This window comes from Engystomops pustulosus, chromosome 1 (assembly GCF_040894005.1).
Source record: "Engystomops pustulosus chromosome 1, aEngPut4.maternal, whole genome shotgun sequence".
Lineage (NCBI taxonomy): Eukaryota > Metazoa > Chordata > Amphibia > Anura > Leptodactylidae > Engystomops > Engystomops pustulosus.
In genome coordinates, this window is record NC_092411.1 from 32,164,321 (window position 1) to 32,185,640 (window position 21,320).

Consider the following 21,320-nt stretch of genomic DNA (forward strand, 5'->3'; position numbering starts at 1 on the left):
GTGTTATGTAGTGACATGCTGTGAGGCTAATCAGACCCTACACAGGCTGCAAGCTACATGGTGGGACGTATTTGCAAACACAGCTCTGCCTTGCATCGGCGAGGGTGTTGCATATGGAAAAAACTGAGCCCACAATAAAGTGACACAAATGCGTTTTTCCCCACATTTGGAATTTTTTTCCAGCTTCCCAGTACACGTCATGGAATAGTAAATAGTGTCACTGAGAAGTTTGTTATGCAGAATAAAGCCCTCACACAGCTCTGAACACGGGAAAATGAAAACGTTATAGATTTTAGAAGGTGTGAAGCGAAAAAATGAATATAAAACACTGCGTCCTTAATGGGTTAATATACAGCTCCTCAATTTAATATACAGCCCCTCAGATTAATACACAGCCCCTCAGATTAATATACAGCCCCTCAGATTAATATACAGCCCCTCAGATTAATACACAGCCCCTCAATTTAATACACAGCCCCTCAGATTAATACACAGCCCCTCAGATTAATACACAGCCCCTCAATTTAATACACAGCCCCTCAATTTAATACACAGCCCCTCAATTTAATACACAGCCCCTCAGATTAATATATACAGCCCCTCAGATTAATACACAGCCCCTAAATTTAATACACAGCCCCTCAGATTAATACACAGCCCCTCAATTTAATACACAGCCCCTCAGATTAATATATACAGCCCCTCAAATTAATACACAGCTCCTCAGATTAATACACAGCCCCTCAATTTAATACACAGCCCCTCAGATTAATATATACAGCCCCTCAGATTAATATACAGCCCCTCAGATTAATACACAGCTCCTCAATTTAATACACAGCTCCTCAATTTAATACACAGCCCCTCAGATTAATATATACAGCCCCTCAGATTAATATATACAGCCCCTCAAATTAATACACAGCCCCTCAGATTAATATACAGCCCCTCAAATTAATATACAGCCCCTCAGATTAATACACAGCCCCTCAATTTAATACACAGCCCCTCAATTTAATACACAGCCCCTCAGATTAATACACAGCCCCTCAGATTAATATATACAGCCCCTCAGATTAATATATACAGCCCCTCAATTTAATACACAGCCCCTCAATTTAATACACAGCCCCTCAGATTAATACACAGCCCCTCAGATTAATACACAGCCCCTCAAATTAATATACAGCCCCTCAGATTAATACACAGCCCCTCAATTTAATACACAGCCCCTCAGATTAATACACAGCCCCTCAGATTAATACACAGCCCCTCAGATTAATACACAGCCCCTCAATTTAATACACAGCCCCTCAATTTAATACACAGCCCCTCAGATTAATATACAGCCCCTCAATTTAATACACAGCTCCTCAGATTAGTACACAGCCCCTCAAATTAATATATACAGCCCCTCAGATTAATACACAGCCCCTCAATTTAATACACAGCCCCTCAGATTAATATATACAGCCCCTCAGATTAATACACAGCCCCTCAATTTAATATACAGCCCCTCAGATTAATATACAGCCCCTCAGATTAATACACAGCCCCTCAGATTAATACACAGCCCCTCAGATTAATACACAGCCCCTCAATTTAATACACAGCCCCTCAGATTAATATACAGCCCCTCAGAATAATACACAGCCCCTCAAATTAATACACAGCCCCTCAATTTAATACACAGCCGCTCAATTTAATACACAGCTCCTCAGATTAATATACAGCCCCTCAATTTAATACACAGCCCCTCAATTTAATACACAGCTACTCAGAATTATATACAGCCCCTCAGATTAATACACAGCCCCTCAGATTAACATACAGCCCCTCAGATTAATACACAGCCCCTCAGATTAATACACAGCCCCTCAATTTAATACACAGCCCCTCAGATTAATATACAGCCCCTCAGATTAATATACAGCCCCTCAGATTAATACACAGCCCCTCAGATTAATACACAGCCCCTCAATTTAATACACAGCCCTTCAATTTAATACACAGCCCCTCAGATTAATACACAGCCCCTCAGATTAATATACAGCCCCTCAGATTAATACACAGCCCCTCAGATTAATATACAGCCCCTCAGATTAATACACAGCCCCTCAGATTAATATACAGCCCCTCAGATTAATACACAGCCCCTCAATTTAATACACAGCCCCTCAATTTAATACACAGCTACTCAGATTAATATACAGCTCCTCAGATTAATACACAGCCCCTCAGATTAATACACAGCCCCTCAGATTAATACACAGCCCCTCAGATTAATACACAGCCCCTCAAATTAATATATACAGCCCCTCAGATTAATACACAGCCCCTCAGATTAATACACAGCCCCTCAGATTAATACACAGCCCCTCAGATTAATATACAGCCCCTCAGATTAATACACAGCCCCTCAGATTAATACACAGCCCCTCAATTTAATACACAGCCCCTCAGATTAATACACAGCCCCTCAAATTAATACACAGCCCACTCAATTTAATATACAGCCCCTCAGATTAATACACAGCCCCTCAGATTAATATACAGCTTCTTTTACCTGTAACATCCAGGCTCCATTAATTAGGAACCATATAGTGGGCAGTAGAAAAATAATAAACGTTAACTCACCTCATGCAGGTCCAGGGCTCCAACCCGCGCTCCCCTTCACCTCTTCTGGGGCGGCAATCTTTAGGGCAGCGTCTTCTGTGCAGCAGCAGGGACGCTGGCGGTGTGAGGTCATGACGTGGCCGGCCAGCGTCCTGCACAGAAACGCTCTGCCTGTCATTTGCAGAGTCCTCCGAGGGTCCCGCTTGCGGCACCGCCCCCTGTCACCCGTGCCAGCACGCCGACTCTCAATTATATCGGCGGCACAAGGTAGCGGATGTAATTGAGTTTTAAGATCGGGCCAGTGTGCGCCATGGGCCCCTCTAGAAGCTCTGGGGCACCGGCACTTGCCAGGGTAAGCCGGGTGCTGGCGCCAGCCATGCCTTACTAACTAGTTTACTGGTTTACTCCTTTTCTCATTGTGTCCTGAAACTTAACCCCTTTGGTCACCAGGATGTACAGAACTTCCTGGTGCTGCAGGGGGTGTATAATAGAGAGAGCTCACGGGCTGAGCTCTCTCCATACACAGCAGGTGTCAACTGTATGATCAGACCTCTTATTTGGTAATAGGTCGGATCGATTAAAACTTTATTTGCACACACAAATTGTAATAAAAATGGAATAAATATAAAGGTGCTGGGGACAGGATTAGGGAGAACATATTTGGTGTGGGTATTTTTCGGGGACAACAGGTCCTCTTTAAATTTGAAGGGCCAGCGCACCACTGATTGGGGCTGGCCACTAGTTAAAAGCTGGCTTCTCCCAGCATCCACCAGCGGATCTTCATGCTCTATGCCGTCAAGAAAGATTTGTTTTGTGCCTTGTGCCTGTGATTCCCCGTTGTGACCAGGACCTTTTCCTGTTCACGCTCCTCCTTCTGCTCTGCCTCTGACCCTGAACCTTTGCCACCTGTCTTGACCTGTCCCTGACCACGAACCTGCCTGACAACTCTGAACCTCGCCTGGTGGGAACCGGGTGCCACTTAGATTCCGGTTCCAGGTGTTGTCTTGTGTCATCGTCCCTACCCCAGGACCCTCACAGCCTCTTGGTATATGTGGTAAGATCAAAGCGACAAGGGGAGCTTCAAGTGGTGGCACACAATGCACCTGCGCTTGATAAATCTCCCCCCTGTGTATTATATTGTTGTCTATATACTGAGCCATGACCATATATTAAAATCTAACGCAATAACACTTACATAATAAAATCCAGACCAACAATATGTTGCATTCTGTGTTCCCATCACTACAAGCACATGCACTTTAATAGAGCAGAATGTGTTCATACACTACACAGCAGATGTACAGGCCTCTTGGGTCAGAAGCTCAAACCAATCCAGAAAGGAAGATCAGAACAATGAAACAGAATAAAAATGCAGAATTAACACATGTTTACCCTTCAGAAAAAATATATCTGTGAATAGGAATGGGCTTTTATATTCTACATGGAAGCTAAAGGTTACATGACGCCATCATCCTTTTCTGTCGGGAACAGAAGCCGGATTAATATTGCGTTCTACCAGATAGATGTATGAAGGCTTACATGTGTGTATTTATATACATATAATGGACAGATTAGTGTACATACAATATACACCACTGCACAATGAGCTCCTCTCCTAAAAGGATTGAAATAAGGACTGAATGGAGAATTATGAGAACATTTCAATGTATATGTACATACCATCTGCTTTGAACGGAGACTACAGGCAGTCCCCGGGTTACATACAAGATAGGTTCGGTAGGTTTGTTCTTAAATTCAATTTGTATGTAAGTCGAAATTGTATATTTTATAATTGTAACCCCAGCCAAATGTATTTTGGTCTCTGTGACAATTGGCTTATAACAACTTTTGTGTTGTTATAAAAACCAGAATCAACGATAAATCTTAGTTGCAGACACCTTTGATAACTGTTACAGCTGATCATTGTAGCCTAGGATTAAAGTACAGTAAATTACCAACATCCAGAGGTCCGTTTGTAACTGAGGGTCGCCTGTAAGTTGGGGTTTCCTAAGTAAGGGACCGCCTTTATTTGAAAAGATATATATGAAAACAAAACTTCCAAACATTATGTTTATTTCTGCCATAAAACCTATAATAACCAGGCAATTTTTTAGGTCAAAGTGCAACACAACACATATCCCTATATGGTTATAGAGTATTTAAGTGTAGATGATAATAGTAAACTTTATAACACACTGCATTAAAGGAAATTTCTCTGGGGGACATCATCGGAGCCCCTCCTGGTTTTGTCTGCATAAGCTCTCACATGCTCTCTGAAGCACATCTTACCCACCAGCCACTCCAGCCGCACCGCCTCCTCCTACGGATGCATCTGAAATCACAGGTCTGGGTAGTGGCTCACACTTTACCGGCTTCAGCAATGCAACCCTATGTGCCAACACAAAATTTGAGATGCAACAGCAGAAGGCGGCAGTGTTTCTAGAGTGACGGACAGTTAGGCTATATTCACACTGCCGTTGCCCGCCCGTACCGTACCGTAGCGGGCAACGGCAGTGTACGGGGAGAGGAGGAGGAGGTGAGCGCTGCTCACCCCCGCCCCTCTCCATAGCAACCTATGGCGCACGGCGCCGTATTACGGGAAAAGATAGGACATGTCCTATCTTTTTCCCGGGTACGGAACGGTACGGTGCCGCACGTGTGCTGCACCGTACCGCTCCCGTAGGGTGCCGTGCGCCCATAGAAGTGTATGGAGGACGTATATCGGCCGTATATACGTTGGCCGTATATACGTCCCCCATACGTTAGTGTGAATGTAGCCTTAATAAGTGCTCTGGGGGCATTCAATAGCATGTAAAGCCTAGTGCCTAGAGTCCATTGGCAGGTTAACTGCTGCAATTGGTGTCAGCAGTGATCAAGAAAGGAAGGAGCCCTGTAAGGAGGGAGCTCTCTCCATACAGCCCCTACCGCACTACGATCTGGTTTCAGTATTGCCATCACCATACTCCTCACTGGACAAAGTCAGTCAACGTGTTTCAAATGCACTCAAGCGTTCTTATACATGACCGTCTCGAATAAGAACACTTGCATTTTTAAACACGATGACTGACTTTGTCCAGTGAGGACTATGGTGATGGCAATTAGATGTGGATTTTATGGATAAAGAAACGAAGATTGGATTATGAATTTTTAACAACCGGTGACCGAAAATCTTCCTTCTCTTATGATTGTCTGTTCAAGCCACTACGGCTCAGACTTCAGAGCACATTGTACAAACGGGCTGAGCTCTCTTCTCTTTGTGTATTTATACATTAAATGTTAAGTAAAATACCTTTTTGTGCCTTGTTGTTGCTTTTCTTTCATAGTGAGCAATGATTCTGAAAGTCTTCAGAGCTCTGTCCACTTCAGACAGAAAAGGAGGCTAACATTTAACTCTTTCCATACCTAGAGAATATTTCCCTTAATGATTCAGCTTTCTAAATAAATTAGACTAACCAGGGACTGTCTATAAAGACTGAAGTCATTAGACACATTAGACACAGGATACAGTGGATAAGGAAGAAAAAAAAGAGGATAAAAGGGGACACTGACAGTTTAATTTATTAAAGTATATTGCAAAGTTTATTATCATCTGCGCTATTCATTTATAAAAATTTTGTCGAAAGTTACTTGTACTTTAATACCATGTCATAAATATCTACCACTACACAATGAAGGAGTTAAAAAGAGGCGGGGTGTTCTAGAATGCCATAAATAAACATAATAAATAAGTGAAATAGAGAAAAAATAAGTGAAGGGAACAAAGCAATAATAAATACTGTATATTCAAGCACAATAATTGCAGAAAAGGGACTGATAAATCATATAAATGCCTACAAATATTAACAATGCATGTATAGAAGAAAGTTGTAAAGAATTACTATGCAGCCATGTATACACTACCCAGTGTGCGACTTTGTAGACAAACAGTTCTGTGAAAAAGTTTGAGGCAGGTTTGGAAAAATGAGAATATTTTCACTGATCAATTAAACAGATGTAAAATGCAAGAAGAAGAGATAAATCTAAATCCCAACAATATTTAGTGGATCGGCCTTCGCATCCCTGACAGCATAAATTCCTCATTGTATTTGCAGGAGCTCAACAGGGAGGTTGTTCCAACCCCCTTGACGGACTAAGCACATGTCTCCTGTGTCATCCTCAAATCCCTTTGTCTCTTTACATGATCCCAAACAGACTTTATACTCTTGAGTGCCAGATTCTGTACTGGCCATATCATCACACCTTGTTCTTCTTTATACAGGAATTCCCCGGGTTACATACAAGATAGAGTCCATAGGTTTGTTCTTAAGTTGAATTTGTATGTAAGTCGAAACTGTATATTTTATTATGGTAGATCCAGACAAAAAAATTAAAAAATTTACCCAGTTATAATCAGTGGGGAATCAAAATTTTTTTCTGTAATGGGACCAAGGACTATCAATAAAGTTTTATTACAGACACCTTACAGCTGATCATTGCAGTCTGGGACTATAGTAAAGCATCTAGAGAGCTTCACCAGAGGTCACATTGGGCAGAGGGGTCCGTCTGTAACTACTTAGATGGACGATGTTCTCCAAGATAAAACTAACAATGACCTAAAAAAGTGACTTTTCTATCTTTTGATAAAATAATAGCCAGAAGCGGCTGTAGAATAAAAAGCTAATAAATTATGATCTGTAATAAGTAATGACGTTCAGCATCTGCATGTGAATAGGGAATGCTTAGCATTGTGAAGTTATCGAGTAATTATGGTGGAGTACTACATAATGTCATATAAAAGACTTCATGAATTAAAACCAGCATCTAGAAAAGAGGTTGTTGTAATATGTAGATTACTGTTATCTATAGAAGACTATACATCTACATTGATTTACATTTACATTGATTCATGAAAAATTACATACATTGGCATACATTATATGCAATTACAACTAATTCATGACATGTGACGGGTAATCCCCATTCCTCAAATATGGAATTGTACATTGTATCCTATCCAAAGAAAATGTATAATAGAGCAGGAAGAGCTGCGCAGATTGTACATGTAGGAACATGTATCAGTCCCTCCACAACAGTTTTCTGGCTTAGAAACACTGAAATAAACTGCAATTTCTTGCACACTACAAGAAATTGCAATTATACCAGTGACTATGCTACTAAGGGACATGAAGGAGACGCCACTGCCAGCGGAGGAGTTTGGCGTGGGGGCGGTCGGGAGTATTTGTTCACAGATTTTTACGCAAAACTATGCCATGTCGAGGCTGTCATAGATATACGTCTGACGGATACATCAAGAGGTCTATACACAAGTAGCGGCATATGATAAATCCTCCCCCCCATAGTGTTTCGAAGAAATCTACCATTTGTTTTCATACATTGTGACTCATACACAGCAGCTCGACGATGGTGCAGCAATTGATTACTTCTGCCTGTCAGGGGCAACACAGTTTTGACGATTCTCAGGTTATGCTGGGCAGGAAGAGGCTGGAGCTGTCAGCACCTGTCCAGCAATCGTGCAACCACAACCAGGCTTGGCGCTAGCTGTCAGACTAGGTAGGCGGTGGCGAACTCACCCTGCGACGTCCCTGCGGGCTAAGGCCCTGGTAAGGGCGACCCCACTATCAGGAACCTAACTGATGGTCCCTGAGTAACCCTACAAGATGACAGGGAAAACCTACTTTGTCTGGCAGCTGCTGGATGGTGGAGCGGACAGGTAACCGGAATACAGATATAGGTCAGTGTTCACACTGGTAACAGAAACCGACACTAGACAGACAGGAAGGTGGGGTCACACTAGGACATAAACGATACTGAGGGACAAACAGCAGGTACACACAGACAAGCGAAGTCAAACAAACCGGGTCAAAACCAAGATGGCGGCAAAGGTATAGATTCGTAAAGCAAATAGAATGGTCAGTAGGCAAAGCAGAAGTCAGTACACAGAATAGCAAGAAACGCAAGAGCACTAGATACACAGATAGACTGCAATAACCAGCACCAAATGAAGGGGCTGAGCAGAATATAAGGCAGTAATGGACACTGCCTCCAGCACTGACTGGCTCAGCCGTCCATCACTCAAACCGCAGCTGCAGGCAAAACGAGTTCAGAGGCACACCCAGCTTTCCCAAGATCAGAATTACAGCTGTCAATCACAGGCAGCTCTGGGTGTGGCTTTCCAGCAAAAAGCCTGAAACCTGATCCATTCAGTACAATTTGCGAGTCCGGACAGGAGCAGTGCATAATTAGCGTGAGGAGAAGCGCTAAGCCAGCCACAGGAGCGCCAGAGCCTCATTATCAGAATTTTAGAATATTTTTTTCAGCAAAATCACTTGTTTCAGGGATTAAACAAGATATGTTTCTGCATCATGGTAGCTTTAGCCTTCTCAAGATATGTTTGGTTCATAATACAAAAAAGCAAATCATAGATTTCCTTTCATTTGCAGGCAGTATGTTATAGAGCAGCACAATCTCAGTATATGGTATGTATTGTCCAAACTGGGCACATGGAAAGAGAAAGTGATGTCACACAGTGTTCACCTTCCCCTCTCCTCCTCCTGCTCATGTCTGTGTGTAATGTATAGTAAAGCATTGCTAGTGCTTGTGCTTCATCTGCTGCCTGTGAAAAGCACAGACATCAGCTTCACAAGTACCTGAGATGCTGTGTTCTCCTATACACATGTGAGAGACATGGACATCAGATACTATAGGAGTATCTTATACACACACAGGCTGCAGTGGGCTCTAGAACCGGGAAGCACATAGAGGAGCCAGCAACAGGAGTGTCACCTCATTATACAGGCAGTCAGTCATGTGTATAGGAGTATCTCATGCACACACAGGCTGCAGGGGGCGCCAGAACCGGGAAGCACATAGAGGAGCCAGCACCAGGGGTGTCACATCTTTATATAGGCTGTCAAACATGTGTATAGGAATATCTCATACTCACACAGGCTGCAGGGGGCACCAGCACCAGGAAGCACATGGAGGAAACATTACACCCCACACCATTATGCAGGCTGTCAGTCATGTGTATAGGAGTATTTCATACACACAGACTGCAGGGGGAGCCAGCACCAGGAAGCACATAGATAAGCCAGCACCAGGAGTGTCATATTATTATACAGGATGTCAAACATGTGTATAGGAGTATCTCGTACATATACAACCTACTGTTTTCCCATGATCAAACCTGGGAACCGGGGCATAACAAAGACATCAAAATGTAATAAAGTAAAATTTTAATTTTATTGACATAAATTATGACACAAAAACAAGGTTATAACACATTAAATTCATGAAGGGTTACAGTGGCAATGCAGACTGAACACAGTCATCCCTAAACAAACACAGGAGCTAAAGTAACATGTATTATAAATCGGACCAGGCTATGTACAAATGTTTGTCCCACAATTTAACATACACAGCGTGTAATGGCACAGCAAAACACTTGTGCCACAGAAAGAGCACTTAAATATCAAATAATGCAAGTTTGCAATATCACGCTGGTCCTTACCAAATGACTGCAGTAGAGGAGCTCCGGTGTTTGGGGAGTATCTCATACACACAGGCTGCAGGGAGCACCATCAACAGGAAGCACATTTAGGAGCCAGCACCAGGAGTGTCACATTATTATACAGGCTGTCAGTCATGTGTACAGGAGTACCTCATACATACACATGCTACAGGGAGCACCATCACCAGGAAGCACATAGAGAAGCCAGCACCACGAGTGTCACATCATTATACAGGCTGTCAGTCATGTTTATAGGAGTATCTCGTACCCATGGGCTGCAGGGGGCGACAGCAACAGGAAACACATAGAGGAGCCAGCACCGGGAGTGTCACATCATACAGGATGTCAGTCAAGTGTATAGAAGTATCACATACACACACAGGCTGCAGGGGGAGCCAGCAACAGGAGTGTCACATTATTATACAGGCTGTCAGTCAAGCACTGGGGGGTGTGGCTGTGCCTCCCAATAATGAATAAGCTGGACTTATGAATATGATAATGATTCTTTGGACCAATCTCAAGTCATTTGCATACAACTTTAGGACCTGATTGTTTAGGGGCAATGCTTTCTAATGGCAGTTTATTAAAATATATTTCGTTTTAGGGGGTTAATTTGCCTGACGGGTTCTATTTAACATAGAAAGAGGGTGGTGTTAATGAATAAAGGTTATAATGAATCTTCTCCTACAACAATATACACTCACCGGCCACTTTATTAGGTACACCTGTCCAACTGCTCGTTAACACTTCATTTCTAATCAGCCAATCACATGGCGGCAACTCAGTGCATTTAGGCATGTAGACATGGTTAAGACAATCTCCTGCAGTTCAAACCGAACATCAGTATGGGGAAGAAAGGTGATTTGAGTGCCTTTGAACGTGGCATGGTTGCTGGTGCCAGAAGGGCTGGTCTGAGTATTTCAAATACTGCTGATCTACTTGGATTTTCACGCACAACCATCTCTAGGGTTTACAGAGAATGGTCCGAAAAAGAAAAAAACATCCAGTGAGCGGCAGTCCTGTGGGTGGAAATGCCTTGTTGATGCCAGAGGTCAGAGGAGAATGGGCGGACTGGTTCGAGCTGATAGAAAGGCAACAGTGACTCAAATCGCCACCCATTACAACCAAAGTAAGCAGAAGAGCATCTCTGAATGCACAGTACGTCGAACTTTGAGGCAGATGGGCTACAGCAACAGAAGACCACACCGGGTGCCACTCCTTTCAGCTAAGAACAGGAAACTGAGGCTACAATTTGCACAAGCTCATTGAAATTGGACAGTAGAAGATTGGAAAAACGTTGCCTGGTCTGATGAGTCTCGATTTCTGCTGCGACATTTGGATGGTAGGGTCAGAACAACATGAAAGCATGGATCCATCCTGACTTGTATCAACGGTTCAGACTGGTGGTGGTGGTGTCATGGTGTGGGGAATATTTTCTTGGCACTCTTTGGGCCCCTTGGTACCAATTGAGCATCGTTGCAACGCCACAGCCTACCTGAGTATTGTTGCTGACCATGTCCATCCCTTTATGACCACAATGTACCCAACATCTGATGGCTACTTTCAGCAGGATAATGCGCCATGTCATAAAGCTGGAATCATCTCACTGGTTTCTTGAACATGACAATGAGTTCACTGTACTCAAATGGCCTCCACAGTCACCAGATCTCAATCCAATAGAGCATCTTTGGGATGTGGTGGAACGGGAGATTCGCATCATGGATGTGCAGCCGACAAATCTGCGGCAACTGTGTGATGCCATCATGTCAATATGGACCAAAATCTCTGAGGAATGCTTCCAGCACCTTGTTGAATCTATGCCACAAAGAATTGAGGCAGTTCTGAAGGCAAAAGGGGGTCCAACCCGTTACTAGCATGGTGTACCTAATAAAGTGGCCGGTGAGTGTATATTAAGTAGCTCATCTCCTCCTATATGATCTACTGTTATATAGCATCCTTCCGGCACATTAGACTGAGTCTGAATGGTAACGTGTTCTCTTTAAGTGCAATCAATGATTTTCCTTCATGTATACAATTATAAACTATAATAACCTTAATTAACATTAATGGAAAAATATAACCTTTCTGTAAAGGAAATATGATTGAACAGGGAACAGGCATTGTCCTTGTAATGTTGGTACATGAAGGGGGTGCACACAGGGTACCATTCAGTCCAGTGCTTTCCCTTTTAGAGGACTATTATTATTCTGTAGAAATAAACAACTTATGAAGCAATTTTATTTTTTTCCGTTGCGGCGCTGGAATAATTATGGTTTTGTATTTTTGTTTTGCTCCTAACACATATTGATGTTTTATATTGGCATATCTACCTATTCATTAGCACATGTCCGGTGCACACAAAGGAGAGCGAGCACTTTGTCTGAATTAGTGGCCGTGTATAAATCATACATAGCACAGAAATCAGAATCGTTCTCTCAAAAGGGGAAACTAATTATGTGGGGGCACAGTAATACCACCTTCTGTGATGGGGGATGGACTCAAAGGTTTTTCATAAAAAAATCTGATTTAAGAATATGGTCAATTATTCTACATCAAAAAATAAACAAAAATAAACCCCTGAACAGCTGAATATTTCGTCCCTCAATTACAAGACATGTGGTGGCCAACTAATGCTTCTAACAATCATTTTTACATAAAATAGATTTTTTCCATTTTTATTTAACATTTTGAAGTTACCATAATTTTTTTATGCTGAATAAATACATAGTAAACTATGTTTTTTGATGGGAGTCCAACTGTTCTAAAGTCATACCACAAGTATATCAACTTTGCTTAGAAACTGTGTAAAGTTTTCTGGCAAACAGTGATTTTTTTTCAGTTTTATATACATAACATTTTTACAGGGGCGTAACTACAGAAGTAGCAGCCATAGCAGCTGCTATGGGGCCTGCAGTGTCAGGGGGCCCTAGCATCTTGGATAATGGGTATGTATTTTGTATGTTTATGCTGTGTGGTGTGTATTTGCTGTATTTGTTTGTATATGTGTGTACAAATATGTATTTTTAAGGGGGGAGGGAGCCATTCAGAAGTCTGCTTTGGGGCCCTGGGTCTCCTATATAAAGCACATTAATGCCATTAATTCCATAATTAAGGGGTTCACATACATCACATTAAGACAAAAACAGGTGCACATGGGAGAAGTCCTGGATAAGATTGTGAGAAGAGCGGATGGTAATAGAGTGAAGCTGAAGGTCCTGTGAGGAACAGAGATTACTTGTGGGATGGTATTGGCTGATGGGTTCAGAGATATATGAAGGGGACAGGTTGTGGACGCTTTGTAGGTCATGGTTAGTATTTGAAATGGAATTTGCTGTGCAATGAGTAACCAGTGGAAAGACTGGCAGAGAGGAGAGGCAGAGGAGAAGCAAGGAGACACATGGATTGGTTTAGGATAGAGGGGGGATTGGAGGAGGTTAGGGAGTTAGCTCGGAGACCACAGAGAAGAATGTTGCCATTGTCCAAGGGGGAGATGAAAAGTGGAGACACTAGATTGAGGAAGGGTCAGATGCGAGAGATGTTCTTGAGATGGAGGCGGCAGGTTGTAGTAAGGACCTGGATGTGAGGCTTAAAGGATAAGGCAGGGTCAAAGGTGGCTCCTAGGCAATGGACTTTAGAGACTGGGGAGAGTGTGGAGCCATGAATTGTGATGGTTAGGTCTGGTGGGAGGGATGTGTTAGGTGGAAGAAAGATTATGGGTTCTGTTTGGTCAATGTTAAGTTTTAGGAAACGGGAAGAGAAAAAGGAGGATATGGGCACTTTGGAATTCTGGCTAGAACAGAGGAGATATCTAGACCAGAAATATAGATCTGTGTGTCTTCTGCATATGAATGGTATTGGGAGCCATGAGACTTAATTAGATGTCCCAGGCCAGAGTTTTAGAGGGTGAAGAGCAGGGGTTCCAGGACAGAACCTTGAGGGATGCCAACAGAGGGGGGGGGGGGGGGTGAAGAGGTGGTGTGAGAGTGATAGACACTGAATGTCTGGTTGGAATGGTATCAGGAAATCCAGGAGAGGGCCCAGTAATACATCTTTTACTGGGGGGGGGGGGGGGTGCCTTATATAGATGTAGTATGTATTATGTAATATGTTACATTCATTGGAGGCCCCACAAACCTTAATCCGGCTTTGACCATAGCTCATCGATATCAGATCATTGGACTGAAACTTTATTCTCTGGATGGCTACAGAATCCCCTTTTTCTCTCTGATAGGCCCTGCATGTCAACACACATCTGTTGGCTCAGTAGTTAGCACAAGTTCAAATTCCATAAGAATGGATAGTTTATCAATATATATATATTATCCAGGAAAACCCAATAAAATAAAAGGTCTTTTCTTTATATTTGAAAAACTAAACCTTTGCTTCAAGCCTATGAAACCTTCTGCTAATTGCAGTGAAAATCACCTTCATACATGGATCCTCTACCGTACCGTACCTCTGCATTGCAGACCAATATTTTGCCAATTGTTTTTTCCATAATATGGTTAAGATCAGAATATTTCTTTAGTTAAAACACACAGAATTCATTTTGATCTAAATTTGGGTTTATGCTATTTTTCAGGCAACCTGAAGAAAAAGGCAAAATCCGGCCAGTCAGCCACCTCTGCTACTCACCTGAACTCAACAAATGATATACCCTGTGATACTGAAGGCTCTGTGCAAGAAAAATTGGCTGAAGTGACACATATGATTACCAAACTATAACCCGCCACTTATTTATATATTTATTTTTATAAAAAGGACAAAAAAACCCCGAAATACTAAATAAATGTGTATCGTAAGTAAGAGTCGTTTTTTAGCTTTATTAAATATTGAATGATTGCTTTTCACTGTAAATAATATCTGTGCTGAATGGAACCTGCAATTTCCTTTCGATCATTTCTATTTTTTTATCAAATAAGCAAAAAGAGACTTGATAACAAATAATATTAATGACGTCCTCTCAAAGATTTTACTATGGCCCAGAAGCTACAACATATCTACCAACTGGAGAAAATGTATGTTCTGCTACCCCACTGCTTGATACAATTGATATTTTATTATTTACTAAACAATTTGACTAACAAACGGTATAAAAGGTAATAATAGAAATTCATAAGATTAACACTAGAGATGAGCGAGCACTAAAATGCTCGAGTGCTCGTTACTAGAGTCGAACTTTTCCCGATGCTCGAGTGCTCGTCTCGAATAACGAACCCCATTCAAGTCAATGGGAGACTCGAGCATTTTTCAAGGGGACCAAGGGTCTGCACAGGGAAGCTTGGCCAAGCACCTGGGAACCTCAGAAAAGGATGGAAACACCACGGAAATGGACAGGAAACAGCAGGGGCAGCATGCATGGATGCCTCTGAGGCTGCTTAATCGCACCATTATGCCAAAACTATGGGCAACAGCATGGCCATGACAGAGTGACCGTGTGAGGCTGCTATGGAATTACATTTGGATAGTGTCTGTATGTGGCAGTCCAAAAAAATTTTCAATACAGAGGACCGGGTAGGTGGCCCACCAGAAAAATTAAACACATAGACTTTGCATGTTAAATCTGGCGCACAGTCCGACTGAGCACCGGAATGTCCCCTAATCTGTGGTGCAGACACATCTTAAATCCATGTGCAAGCAGTTTGCTGTAAAAAAAAACATGCAAAGTCTGATAGAAAACTGGCACACAGCCCTTAGTAGATGTTCCCCAATACGTTCAGTTTCCTCCATGTTAAGTTTTAGAAAGATGGAAGAGAAGAAGGAGGATATGGGTCTTAGATACTCTGCAATCTCTTCAGACACTGAAAGAGCCAAATAGCTGACACTGAGGCATACGTTACGTATTAGTTGTCACACATCACCAATGGGTGTATGGGTGTATGGGCTCACGGGCTGAACCCTCTCCATACAAGATGAGTGTTTGCTGCACATTGCAGCAAACACCCACTGGTAACACCCGCAATTGGTGCTAGCACTGATCGCAGGTGTTAACACTTCGATCACTGCCTGCAGCTGGCAGTAAAGAGGTTGCTCCATGATGAAAAAAAAATTTCATGAAAAGTGATCAGTAGGCCCATACAGTCCTCAAAACGGTAGCAATGAACACGTCAGCTCATCTTTCAAAGAATGACACCTCACACCGAGCCACACAAATATGAAAAGTTATTAGCACCAAAAGAGGGCAAAATGAAGAATGTATTCATTTTTGTAAATGTATTAAAACACGATAAAACCTATATAAATGTAGTATTACCGTACACAAAGCAACCCTAAAAAAAGACATGTCATTCCGGGTGCACAGTGAAAGTCATAAAAACCAAGCCCACAAGAAAATGATTTTTTTCCCCATTTCCTAGTACACGACATGGAATATTAAATATGGTCACAATGAAGTGCAATTTGTTATGCAGGAAACAAGCCCTCACACAGCGCTTTACAAGGAAAAATAAAAAAAGTTACAGATTTTTGAAGGTGCGGAGTGATAAATGTAAATGCAAAAAAAATTAAAAAGAGCATAGTCGTTAAGAGGTTAAAGATAAGAATCTCATCTATTAGATTGTTTTAAGAAATAACACTACAGGCAGTTAAAGAAATAGGTGGAAACTGGATCTTAATCTGAAGATCACATTTCCATCTAGTCTTTAACCTCTTCCTGCCAATACCCTTTTTTTTTTTTTTTTTAGTTTTTATTTTTGCTCCTCTCCTTTTTTATTTTTGTGCGTACAGAGCTTTATGAGGGCTTGAGGTTCCCTTCAACTATATGCTGAGAAAATGGTTACTATGACCCTTATAGACTTCACTCCATTGCCTTCAATGGATACAAATACACAAAGCATGAGTTACATTGACTGTAGTGTCTTCTTTTTCCATTTTTAATTCTATTAAATTTTGTAAACAAAAGTAATAAAAAGATTTGGCCTTGCAGGACCGCAACCAATTGTAGAAAACAGATGGACAAGATATATGTGTAATGTCTTCCGACACTTTCATGTTTTTACATTTTGTTACAGTATGTTGAGGCCTCATTCTGGAATAAATAAACATATGTACGGTGCATATACTAGGAAGCGGGAGCACCTTAGTATATCCGGGTGACCTGCGAGGCTTGGGGAACATGGGCCACGGTATATCCACATACAGTGGAGCAATAAAATGTAAAATATATAATATGTAAAATGCGTGAGATTTCACAAAACTCCCACACATTTTTTGAAGTGAAAGACTTTGTCATTTTAAACGGTTACTCTTATTCTATATATAATGCATGTCTGATATATACTGCATTAATAAAATAGATCAACATTTTATCTTCAAAAGTAAAACTGGATACTTAAAGGGAACCTGTCACCACGAATCTACCTATAAAGGTAGATCGGGTGGTAGGTGGATCAATAGGACGTGAGGATAGCCCGTGATAATCCTGTTTCTTTAACTTTTATTATATCTATATGTAAATTTTATGTTATGCTATTGGGGCTTGGAGTAGCCGCAGCTGAGGCTACACGGCGCGGTTACTCCACGCCCCAGTAGCCTCTTTACTCCTCCTACCTACAATCTTCAGCGCGCAGCTCCTCGTAGCTGCGCGCCCTCGTCTGACGAACCTGCCGTCTGCGCATGCACAGAACAGCAGGCCTGTGCAGCTCCGGCTTCGGAGTAGTGACCCCGCAGGCGCGGGCCTGCTGTTATACACATGTGCAGACGGCAGGTTTGTCAGACGAGGGCACGCAGCTAGATATAATAAAAGTTAGCGAAACAGTATGGGGACGTGAGGATTAGCCCTCACGTCCTATTGATCCACCTACCACCCGATCTACCTTTATAGGTAGATTCGTGGTGGTAGGTTCCCTTTAAGGGGAACCTGTCACCAGGGACCTCATTTTCACTAGACAGGTTACAGAAGCCCATCTCAGCTGAATTGCACATATGTCTTTCTGCTGTCTCTACGCATTTGCATTATAATATAAGTGTGTGTTATAACTTACCTTACACCCTGACAGAATCCTCTGTGTAGTCCCAGGGGTTGGGTTTCTGTTTGGATGCATTTCAAAAAACAACTTAGCTGCTCACTTACTCCTCAGCATTTGGTCCCCACCTTTGAGTTCCTGTGCAGCTCCTCCTTCCCCCGCGGATGTCAGCTCACCGCGCAGCTCATCCAGGATGAAACATCAATGCGAGCTGTGGCAAGAAAGTTTGCTGTGTCTGTCAGCGCAGTGTCCATAGGCGCTACCAGGAGACAGGCCAGTACACCAGGAGACGTGGAGGGGGCTGTATAAGGGCAACAACCTCCGCCTTTGTGCAAGGAGGAACAGGAGAAGCACTGCCAGAGCCCTGAAAAACAGTTAGAAACTGACTCCATGAGGATTGTACGAGGGCCTGACGTCCACAGATGGGTGTTGTGCTTACAGCCCAACACTGTGCAGGACGCTTCACATTTTCCAGAGAACACCAGGATTGGCACATTCACCACTCACGCCCTGTGCCCTTCACAGATAAAAGCAGGTTCACACATAGCACATGTGACGAAAGTGACAGATACGCCATTAAGAGCAATCTCCTGCCTGCCATATCCTTCAGCGTGACCGGTTTGGTAGTGGGTCAGTAATGGTGTGTTGTGGCAATTCTTTGGAGGGCTACACAGCCATCCATGTGCTCGCCAGAGGTAGCCTGAGTGCCATTAGGGACCAAGATGAGACCCTCAGACCCCTTTTGAGACCATATAATGGTGCAGTTGGCCCTGGGTCCCTCCTTAAAGGGATATTCTCGCCTGGGCATTCACATTCAGTTTCACTAATCTTCCATTTATAAACATTTCTTCAATTGGATCTTATTAAAAAAAATGTTCCTGTGTGAAGATAATTTCTCATAAAGGTAGCCATTCTGTTACTTAGAAACCAGATAGCTTCCTCGGATACGACCACGTCACACTCTGGCAGTGGTGGCCAGACATGAGCTATTGAGTCCTGTCTGACCTCCTTGATTCAGCGATCATTACCACAGGACGGCTGTGCGACATGTAGTAACTCCCGGACACTTCATATACAAACACCTTTTGTTTCTTTGTGCAATCCCTCCAGCAGAGGTGGCCGTATCCGAGGAAGCTATCTTGTTTCTAAGGGACCATATGACTACATTTATGAGAAATTATCTTCACACAGGAACATTTTTTTTAATAACATCCAATTGAAGAAATGTTTACATATGGCAGATTTATCAAACTGATTGTAAATGTCCAGACGAGAATACCCCTTTAAGTAGGACAACGCTAGACCTCATGTTGCTGAAGTGTGTGAGCAGTTTCTGCAAGATGAAGGCATTGAAGCTATGGACTGGCCGACTTGTTCCCCAGACCTGAATCTGATTAAGCACATCTGGGTCATCAGGTCTCCCTCCAACCACCAACATCATGCTGCACGACAGACTGTCCAGGAGTTGGCGGATGCTTTTGTCCATGTCTGGGAGGAAATCCCTCAGGAGACCATCAGCAACCTCATCAGGAGCATGCTGAGGCATTGTATGGAGGTCATACAGGCACGTGGAGGCCATACACAATACTGAGCCTTAAGCCTGAGTTTTAAGGACATTAGATCAAGCCTGTAGGGTGTTTTTCCACTTTAATTGTGTGGATGACTCCAAATCCAGGCCTCCATTCATTAATACATTTAATTTCCATTGATTATTTTTTGTGATTTAGTTGTCAGCACATTCAAAAATACAAAGTATTCAATGAGAATATTTAATTTATTTAGATCTAGGATGTGTTATTTGTGTGTTCCCTTTATTTTTCTTTTAGCAGTGTATATACACTGTGCTGTGTGTGCAGGATCTGATGCCAGTTATTAGAACTGATAAGGAGCCTGAGCTCTGTCTTTATGTATGAAAGTTTATAACATAAACAGCTCTGCTACATACCATTCCTGGTATGTAATTGGATGACCAGATGCATGTGATTAGTCACATGCTTACGACATCACAGCAGGTCCTGGCGCATTTACATGCTGCTGGGAGCTTTTACGTTTACTAGCACAGGAGCATGCCTGTGCTAGTGACCCCTCCTAACAACACCCACCTTCCTTGCCTCCAACGAGCTACGGATTCACATGGCAACTAGCCAAACAAAGACAGCCAGAGTATTTGCAAGCTGCTAGCCGACAAACGGCTGGAGATAGCTAATTAGATAATTTCTTATTTTGGCGTAGTGCAGAGCTAAGCAAACGTTTTTATACTTAACTGGTGTACTTTAATATATCCCTATTAGATGGAAATGCTATTAGCAAACTAGTAAGTCACATCAACCTCAACCACCTTCCAGAAATTTGGTTTAGGCTCTAAATGGCATCTGCTGCGCCACCGCTGGAGGTACAGATGGCTATGGTCATCCAGGTGCTCCTGCCAGAGTACAATTAGTTTAATACAATTATAGATAGAAAAGTGGAGGATGTCATCTGGAAATGGCCAAGTATGAGAAACATATTATTTCTGCAAACATCTAGAGAATACATATATAATTAGCATTCCTCATTATCTACATAATCACAACTTGGCTAGAATTGAATTGCCTTGACTAATGAAAACTGGCATTGCTGCCAATACTCTGAATAGCAATGGCGAAATGTAGCAAAGCTGATTTATTAGCCTTTTGTACATTGATGATATTCTATAGACTCCACCTCAGTTGGCCCTGCAACAGTTCCATGAGAATTACAACAACTTTCACCCACCAATCTTTGAGCTTCCACCGCAAACACAAAAGAGAATCCCCCATGTACAGTCAGGCTACACGTACCAACTGTATCTGCTCAGACAAGACGGACCTGGAAAATCACCTCCTAGAGGTAAGGACTATTTTTTTTTTTGGCTGTTGGGTTATTAACCAAAAGTGACTGACAACCAAATTGGGAAAGCAACAGTCATCAACAGAAACAACTTAATCTCATATAAAGAGACAAAAAACTAAGCTTGAGTTCCTTTTGTAGGAAACAGTTGAAGATCCTACAAAGTATTGGCAGGGAACCTATTTCACATAAAAGGCTAAAAATTATTCCCTAGGCCCTCCTCTCTTTCCTTCTGCATGTTTTTTTCCAGGAGAGAGGACCACATTATTGAAGATTGTGGACTAAAGAAGAGATCATGGACAGCTTCATAACACCCTAACAGGTAAGAGCCAGCTCCCTCGTCACGTCCCACAAGTTTGTAG

The 21,320-nt window shown here is 42.4% G+C and overlaps 1 protein-coding gene across 1 annotated transcript in view; it reads left to right on the forward strand.

Annotated features, from left to right (window-relative positions):
- SHISAL2B (shisa like 2B) overlaps positions 1-14,895 on the forward strand; it is a 75,879-nt gene extending 60,984 nt beyond the window's left edge. The window contains exon 3 of the mRNA XM_072137134.1: positions 14,709-14,895. Within this exon, the coding sequence (XP_071993235.1) occupies positions 14,709-14,851 (143 nt within the window). The 3' untranslated portion in view covers positions 14,852-14,895. The remainder of the gene's footprint in view (positions 1-14,708) is intronic.
- Positions 14,896-21,320: the final 6,425 nt, after the last annotated feature.